Here is a 9,302-nt window from a genome sequence, read left to right as displayed (position 1 = left end):
CATTACAATATTTCAGCTGAATGCAACATCTTTCATCACTGAATGGAAAGCTACAGCCATAGGGGCAGAAAGTATCGAGAATCCGCTGTAATTACAGTAATATCTGTCAAGAAATAAGAAAGCCGGGACGTGTACTTCGCATGATAAACGCTCAACGTTACGGCGCAATCTTGAAGCGCTTCTCAGCAAGGTCGAACGAAGTGAGCCGCGTACAATTTGTCATTGTCATGAATAATAACTAGTTTGGCCACAGGTGGGTAAAAAAAATTCCTTTCATCTTGGTGCTAATAGTGGCAGTAGAGATATCTTTTTTTTTCGCTCGGGTGTGATTGGTAGAAAGCGATTGCTTTTCCTTTTTTTTTTGGTCGGGTTGTTCTTTCTATGCTTTATCCGTAACGGCGCCCGCTTGGAGGTGCTAAGGGATGGTCATTTCTGCTGGCTGAGAAAATCGTGCGTGTCTGGTCCGACCAGGACTTCAGCCCAATAAGGAAAATATGTCGTGGTTAATTGCAAATTGCTAGCAGCATAAATTAAAAAAATAATACTAGGACAATAAGTCGATAAAAAGAGAACATAACGCGATAAGACCGAAGTAAAACCGCAGTTTTGCGGCGTAGGTTGAGAATTGGCTTCAGCAATAAATAAGCAGATGGCAAGTTGAGGGTATGGTGTATTTCAACGGGCGTATATTAACCATACTGGCTCTCTCTCTTTCTCTCTTTTGGGTGTTACCAGTCACAGAAGTAAGCAATTTATACTTAACAGTTACCCTTACTCTCAAGCAAATGCTCAAAAAGCGGATGAGACTTGGCCTTCAATTCTTCAAGAAGTTTATGACTGACTCGCAGTGAAAATTAACAAGGGCAATATCGCACCAACCGTCGATGTCAGGCGTATCAGCGTTAATGAGATACACATGAATATATCTGAGAGTTCAAATGGTCACTACAACCTGACAAAAGCTATCACAGATGCTACGTTCGGAGACTCTAGCGAGATATACTCGGCAACGCAAAAAAAAAAAAAAAAAAAAAACGGCACCGGTAAAACGTCAGTTAGTACGAATGCAGCAGTCGCGCGAATCTGGCCTGCTTCGCGTAATCTTTGTGCATGTCGAGGCTTATCTATTCGAGACTTCTACGACCCTCGGACACTACCGTTCACAGCCACATGGATAACATAAAAAGCTTTCATGTTGCGAAGGGACTCAGTGCGTCCCCTGGGGATATGCTTTCGATCTTGCCACTGGGCAGGGACGGCTGCCCAATGTCATTACGGTCCAACGGAATGACGGCTGCCAAAATGTGATTACGTATACGTGCGGAGTCACTCAGCTGTAGCGCGGAGATCCAGAAGGACGGGCAGAAGGCGTTTACTGCGCCACGTGGCGTTGTGGTGGCAGTCGACTACGAAGACATCTCGTATATGCTCAGGAAGCGCGTTGAACCGGATTCAAGAGCGTGGTTTCCGTGGACGGAACGCGATATCGCTCATTTCTGTTTTTACCACCGAGTCAGTACTGACACAACGTGTTTCTATAGCAGCGCCTACAACTGCATGTTTATAAGCGGATGTTAAGAACATTGCGAGTGATTTCTGGGCAAGCTGGTAGTAGCGAGACGAAAGAGTTTTGGTAATCCTCTTCACCCGGTAGCTACTCTGGCAGACCAGTACAATGACTGCGTAGTCTGAGGTATCGTAGATATACGAAGTTATCATCGGCGCGTCTCCGTTCAGAGCGATTTTGGTCCGAGACTTTCGTTTACGCCCATCACTAACGTTGGTCCGTGCGCTGCTGACGCTAGCCGCAGCGGCCACTTCTTTTTTCGCTTAATTAGTAACGGGGCGCTAGAAAGACAGTAAATGAGGATGTGTGACTTGGCTCCAGTTTCGGGCCAATCGCATCGCTTCTGCATACTGCATCGTCCAACGCAATTTGCCGTTCGTTCTGGATCACCGCACCTTTCGCAAGGTGCCGTAGCGAGCTGTGGCACGTGGCTTCCTATTCAACAGGGAGCCTGCTTCCACCAGAGCTGCCATCGATAGGCTCGAGCTGTTTCAAGCGGCACAAGACAAAAATGGCGAACGTGAATGACACTTTTGCGAATGGGGTGATGCGGCTTATGTACAGGTACAGTTATGTTGTGACATTTTTTAAAAGATGACACAATAAATATCATAAATACAAACACGAAGAACACCGCTAAAACCAACGCAAACAAGCTCATAAGATGACAATGCATGTGCTCGACACTGACGCTGGTTTGCGCACAGAAACATGCAACCTTGCAGATCGAGTCTAGGGACGCCTGAAAATTCGCTTTGTGAAAATAAACCGTCTACAACAGGCTCACGGGCGGGCTTGCCCGCGTTTCAAGGAAGACGCCCAGTGACGGTGACAACGCAGCCCAGACGGGGAAGGTTCGGACTACTTCATCGTCGCTCGCACATCGACACCGCTGCTTTGATGCTTTCATCCACGTTTCATATTCGCCTCGCTACACCTGCCATTCCGCCTCAGCCCATTTTTCCTTATACGAGTCGTGAGGTATATATTTTACCTTTCTTGTGGAAAGAAAACTTTGCTGTTCGTACACTTCCTTTAACTTTCTTTACTTTGCAGGTTGTGCGAAAAAGCCGTGAAACAGAGTGATACAAGATGGTAAGAGAAACTTCTGAAGAATTGCAACAATGCAGCAACAATGAGTAGGGACGAAGCAGTGCACCCGTGTTGCCAAAGCTACAATCATAGCCCACTGGGCAAGAAGAGGCCGCGTATTGCGCTAACCAATCCTGACAAAACTTTTCCCCGGTTTCTGTTAAAGGATAAGCGATTGCAGCAGCACTGACAAAGCGCACTTTTTAGAAAAGCTCTCACGGTGCAGCGGCGTGCTTGTGGCAGCGTATATAGTGTGTTTTGATAAGGTACCGTATTTTCTGGTCGATATGTCGCACCGCTCTATAGATTGTAAGGTCCGTGAGCTTACCCTTTTCAGAAATTTTGATCATAAGTGACATCTTTATGTAAGTCGCGCCTATCATGCACGATAAGTCAGATGTACCTGCATTTGTATATCTATACATACGCTCTGTAGTCAAAATATGGGCGAACAAAAGCAGGTCTGTTATTCTTTGCCTAAATACCACCGTTGCGATACTGACTTATGTTTTCTCTCAGCAAATTATGCGTCTGAAACTTCAGCCAGAGTCGGCCCACAACATGCAAGTAGATAATGAAAAAAACCATGAGTAATTCCCGGAAATGGAGCACTTGAGGTGACGAATTACAGAACATAGTTGGATGCAGGGCACTAAACGAGGTTACAGTACTTTAAAAGCAGTTTACAGTGGCCAAGTAATATAACTCATGCCGGTTTTCTCCCCACTTGTGTCAGTTGTATATAATAGTCACCCAAAAATACCATCTTCTGCCCTTCTTGCCACTTGTCGGCTACTTAAACAATGAGTTCTGATAAAGATCAGCGAAATTAAAACATAATAATAAAATAAGCTTTATAGAAGCTTTGAATAAGACTAGTTAACTGAAAAGTGAGCTGCGGAGTGCCTCGGACAGTTTGTGCTGGTACTTAAAAACTTACGAAAAATTCAGCAACCAAAATAAAATTCACTTATTGCGGAACACTAGTCTTACGTGCAGGAAAATACGGCAACTCAGTTTTCCGTTCCTTATATTCTGCGAATTTCGTAGTCAGCCGAAACAGCGGTTAGCTAACAGACTCAGGTTGAAATGAACACGATGAAGCCTATTCGCGCTCCTCAAGTGTCACGGGTGTCCTATGTGAGCCGAGGTTACTGCGACACCAGATATAAAATTTAGCAGAGGCCATCGGAAAACTTGTAGCGATTTCAAACAGATATACTGAAGATTGATAGTCCAATATTGTGTGCTCAGCCGTTAACATGCAATTATAAATGCTCTGGTCGATTATTTCCAGCAAATATACCAAAAACACCGCTCCGAGTGCAACACTGACTCGCTACAATCTTGGCTAAACTGTCGTTAATTCTCGCTGGAGTCGGTGGACACGACTGTAGCACGATAGCATCATTCCACGACACTCGATTGGTGGTACTCTCGCGGGACGGAGGCGAATCGGGAGCCCGCCTTCACCAGGGTTGGAGGCGAGGCGCGGCTGGCACCTTGGGCACCAGGTAGTCCTCGCTGTCTAGCTCTTCCTCCAGGGTCTCGGGTTCGTCCTGTGGCGGCGGTGGTGGCGGCGGCGGGTACGTGTCCACAAGCCGTTTGTAGATGTCGCTAAAGCTGAGCCGGTCCCTCGGTTCTGTCTTCCAGCAGCCCGCCATGATGGTGCACACGTGAGGGGGGCACTCTTCAGGAGGACTCAGCAGGATTCCCTGCAGAATCAGCTTCACCACCTGCACCAGGTGCGAAGCCTTCGTAAGCCATGGCACCCAAAGCCAAGGACTACACCACCGCCATGGAAGATTCCATCACTGCCATAATGCACTTCGGTGATTGGCCCAGCCTCATGTCTGCTTATTTTGAAATTATAGGCCGTCAGAGCGTTTTTTTTTGTGTGTCGTTTCCTTGCTTATTTTAAAGCAAGTTATTTTGTTATTTCAATGCTCTCTCCTTGACGTAAGGTCTTCGGGTGCTTCTCTAGAAATTGAGAAAATCCACAATTTGCGAGATGTCTCACAAGTGGTCACAAGCGCGTTTCCTGAAAATCGCCCTGGTCTGGCTTCCCTAATGGCAGTAGTCTCTCAAAGAGCCCTGCCGCTGTATTGAACTTTTCATCTTCAAATTCGATAAATAATATGAGAAAAAAATACTTTGTATTTTTAGAAATGTGTTTATAAAAAGTTATTTGTGAACCTCCAGTTCGGTCGAGGATTTAGAGAAAATGTTATAAAATGTGAGAGTAATAAAATTGATTTTGAAAGAAAAATAAGAGAACCACTTACATGCAAAACAAAAATTTCAGAGAACACTAAAGCCTTCTGGTGCAACGCTTTCATTATAAAAAAACTTCATGAAAACCTAAGGCGTGGCTTTATGCTATTCACAGATGCATTTGACATGAGGTCACACGTAGCGTAGTTTGAATCTTGGTTGCCAGGTATAATCTTTTAAAATCTCTCTCAGTGTACTAAAAAGAGTCTGAGAAAACGTCCGCTGGCGACTGTATTACCTGAATAAAGAACACAGTAGCGCATTGAAATGATTAAATATTGTGACAGAAAATACACGGTAAAGAAAGGAGTGCTCGTTAAGCTGAATGGAAATGTCTTCTCCCACACTAAATGAAACAAAGCGCTTACTAGAGTTTTCCGGTTAAAATTGTGCTCAGTATTAAATAAACACTCGCGGACGTCCTTGCCTAAAAGATGCAGATTTAATTTAACCTTCTTTGATTTGCCCGACATTCTTAAACTTGTGAAATAAATACATCAAGAAAAAGCCAAGTAATCGTACAGCCAAGATAGTCTGTGCAATCAAGATGTCATATATGTATGTGTCACACTGAGTTTTCAATACCTCTGGCGTTTCGATTACCTGCCAAACGCTGAGAACTGGACAAAATAAAATGAGTGGGAAGACAAAAGAGAACAAGGTGCATACAGGGAGCCATATGCAGCCCGATCCAGTAGCAGCTGCTTCATAAATTTTTCATGGTGGCTGTCACCTAAGCAACGAAGACAATCTGGGCAGCAACGACGCTACAGCGCGCGAACTGAGGGCATTACGCAAACACACGAAAGAGGACGAGGCAGACAGGCGCCCATTGAGGTGCACTATAGCCTGTTTGCTTGCGATAAAATTTATTTCAGCTGCTCGAAGCGATTGTTTTGGAACTGACTTCAAATGAATACAGATTTTTCTACAGATAAACGAACACAGAGATCAAAGAAAACACATAAGACACCAGTTCACATGCACTTTCTTGGGCTACTATACTGAGCGTGTTTGTGTGCAATACGTGCGCGCTTCGGTCTCATTAAACTGTGGAGAGCAGCGCTTGCGTTCGTCATCTTCTATAAGCGATGCCATTTTTTTGTGCACGATAATCCCACTATGATGCGCCAACTAATCCCAACTTAGGTCATGCTAGTCGTTGACCGCTGCACGTATTTCCCCGCCGATTTATATATGCCCTCACATCACACCTTTTTTTCTCTGTTTCCATAATCTAACGAGCCATTTCTCTTCATTACCAAGTTAATGATCTGTTCCGAAGGGGACAGGGGGTTGTAGGAACTGTAGAGCGCAGAAGATTCATTTGGAAAAGGACCAGAAGATAGTTGGTTCCTTTCTACAGAAAGTCACATGGCCGGAAATGTGGAGATTTGGGCAACAATGCTTGTTCCGAAGGATCAATGCAGCCCCATCATTCTGCTCTATTCGCACTACCCGAAAGTTTGACTCTAGACACTTTCTGGTGTTCTTGCGAAGTTCCTCACACAAATAAACTGATAACGACACATTTGCGTTGAGTGGCTTCTCAGGTAGCTTTTCCCTGGCGTAATAAGTCAAAAACGTGCAAGGACTTGTTAACATGAATACTGTGACATCTGCCATATACAGCTGAAGACAACTTTTGCCGCCGCCAATGAGGGCTTGCGACACTTACTTTCATGAGAAAGGCGCTACGAGTCTGCGCCAAAAGTGAAGGCCCTCAAAACGCTTGCACATAAGCACAACGTTCCTAATACGTTGCATAAGTCCATGCGTAAATGCAGTCCAAAGCCATGCTCGGCTTATTTCTTACGCCACGCATGCTTACATCATTGCCGCAGTTGTGGGTGCTGTGAAGCAATGGACATTTTGTGTGGCAATGGGCAAATTGTGCGGCAATGGGCAATTTGTAAAGTGCTTAGGGTGCCAAGCTCAACAGTATGTCAGGCTTTCCATACGCTGGGGTTGTAAGGCTCGTCGCGCACAAAGTTCTTGGAAAATTAACAGCGCACACATGATAGGGACAAGGAAGAAAACACCACAAGCACTGACTATCAACTAAGCGTTTATTCCCAAACACAGAAACATATATACTCGAAGGCGAAAAAAAAAAACACACAAAAAAATCCAAGCAATCACGCAGGCGCGTCCAGATGTAAAATCTTCCGCTCATGCAGGAAAAACAGATGGCTCACTAACACATGTAGGCTAATTTTTACAGATGTGATAGGCCTCAGACATCTCTCTTGTCACTTGATTAGGATGCCTAGACAAAAGCGCACTTTTATCTAGCCAAGGCTTATAGTCCCTGCATTCCATATAGTGTTTGGCAAGATTCGAAAAAGGTGGTTTTCCCAAAGACAAGTTGTGCTCTTGTAAGCGAACATTCAGGCAACGGCCAGTTTGACCGATATAAATGCACCCAAAAGACAGCGGAATATGGTACACTACTCCTTTTTCGCAATGGATGTACCGGTTTACATAGTTCACATTACACACCTTCCGCTTATCACTAACAATACAACAAGGGCGCTTGTCAACCCTGGCACAAATACTCCCAACTTTTTTCGGGCTGAAAATGTTGAAACAGATGTGATCCATCTGTTGTCCTGCATGAGCAGGAGTTTTCACATCTGGACACGCCTGCATGATTGCTTGGGCTTTGTTGTGTGTGTTTTTTGCGCCTTTGAGCATATATGTTCTGTGTTTCGATAATAAACGCGCTTAGTTGTGTTTTCTTCCTGGTTCCTGTCGTGTGTGCGCTGATCATTTTTCAAGATGCTGTACCAACTACTAGCTTATATATATATATATATATATATATATATATATATATATATATATATATATATCAAGGAAAGAAGCCAACAGTCGGCGAGGCCAAGGAAAGCGTTGGGGATGGTACTTTATGTCTTTTTTTTTAATGTTTAATTGGATAACCACAGAAATTAGTAATGTAATCTCTTTAGGGGAAAGATAATTAAACACAAAGTAGATGAAAAAACAACGTGCCGATGGTGGAAACCGAACCCACGACCTCCGAATATCGCGTCCGGTGCTCTTCCAACTGAGCTACATCGGCCGCTGTCCCCCCTGCTACTTTCTTGGGTATTAATGTTGCCTGTATACGAACCTTGAGAGTGTTCACCAGCGCCACCCTCAACCATAGCGGTGGACGTGAAACGTCCTGTGTTACCGCCAGCGTCAAGTGATAGAACGTGATAGATAGATAGTCTGCTTTGTAACAACCTCGGCTATATATATTATTTTCATTCTGTTGAGTGTTTCAGCTTCAATTGTTTCTTATTTATCTGTAATGCTCACTTGTGGGCCTGCTTATTTCAAAGTATATGTTTGAGTTACTAGTATTTGTTTTATCATCGATATTTAGTGTGTCATGCTTATCTGCACATTTTTTTAATATGTTACCACAAATGATAGTGAACGTGGTTATGAACGAAAAATACTAAAAATGAATTTTTGTCCTTTTAAAAACACAAGTTCTCCGATACCACACCAGTGCTTATGCCGAAGCATTAACCTTAAACGCAGCTACATTTTGAATGTTCAGCTGGAGCTGGACATGCGCGACTTATAAAAAAGAATGTGAAATTTAGGCTTCAGTTTTTCGCGGAACACAGAGCAAGTGATGTGTACGTATGGTGATATCGTCCTCTAAGGGGATATGAACGTTATTCAGTTCAGTCGTTCAGTCGTGTCCGACTCTTCGTGACCCTATGGACCATGCCACGCCACGCTTTCCGGTCTCTCACTATCTTCCTAACATCACATAACTTCATCTGCAGTGCCTCGAGGATGTCATCTAACCATCGCGTTCGCTGCCTACCCCTTCTCCGGCGACCCTCAACCTTTCCCAACATCAAATCTTTCTCCAGCGACTCCTCTCTTCTCATCAGATGACCATAGTAGCTGAGCTTTAACTTTAGAATTTGACCCTCCAATGAGCAGTCAGGGTTTATGGTCGACAATATTGACTGATTTGATCTTCTGGCAGTCCAAGGATCTCTCAATAGTCTTCGCCAGCACCACAATTCAAATGCGTCAATTCTTCGGCGGTCAGCCTTTTTCACAGTCCAACTCTCGCATCCATACATCACAACTGGAAAGACCATAGCACGAGTTATACGGATCTTGGTTGGCAGACTAATGTCTCTGCTCTTTACTAGGCGGTCAAGGCTAACCATTGCTCTCTTCCCCAGAAGCAGGCGTCTCCTAATTTCATGGCTGCAGTCTCCTTCCGAGGTAACCTTGGAGCCCAAGAAGAGAAAATCTGTCACAGCTTCCACATCTTTTTCATTGATGCCCCAGGACTTGATAGGGCAAGACGCCATGATCTTTGTCTTTT

The 9,302-nt window shown here is 44.3% G+C and overlaps 1 protein-coding gene across 1 annotated transcript in view; it reads right to left on the bottom strand.

The window, feature by feature from the left end:
* Positions 1–1,833: 1,833 nt before the first annotated feature.
* Positions 1,834–9,302, bottom strand: part of LOC146206527 (high affinity nerve growth factor receptor-like) — a 46,511-nt gene continuing 39,042 nt past the window's right edge. The window contains exon 8 of the mRNA XM_084587038.1: positions 1,834–4,395. Within this exon, the coding sequence (XP_084443164.1) occupies positions 4,129–4,395 (267 nt within the window). The 3' untranslated portion in view covers positions 1,834–4,128. The remainder of the gene's footprint in view (positions 4,396–9,302) is intronic.

Source organism: Amblyomma maculatum, chromosome 1 (assembly GCF_055883805.1).
Source record: "Amblyomma maculatum isolate TAMU_Amacu chromosome 1, ASM5588380v1, whole genome shotgun sequence".
NCBI classification, from domain to species: Eukaryota; Metazoa; Arthropoda; class Arachnida; order Ixodida; family Ixodidae; genus Amblyomma; species Amblyomma maculatum.
Note: the sequence above shows the minus strand (reverse complement) of the source record. Positions and strands in the feature narration are given on the sequence as shown.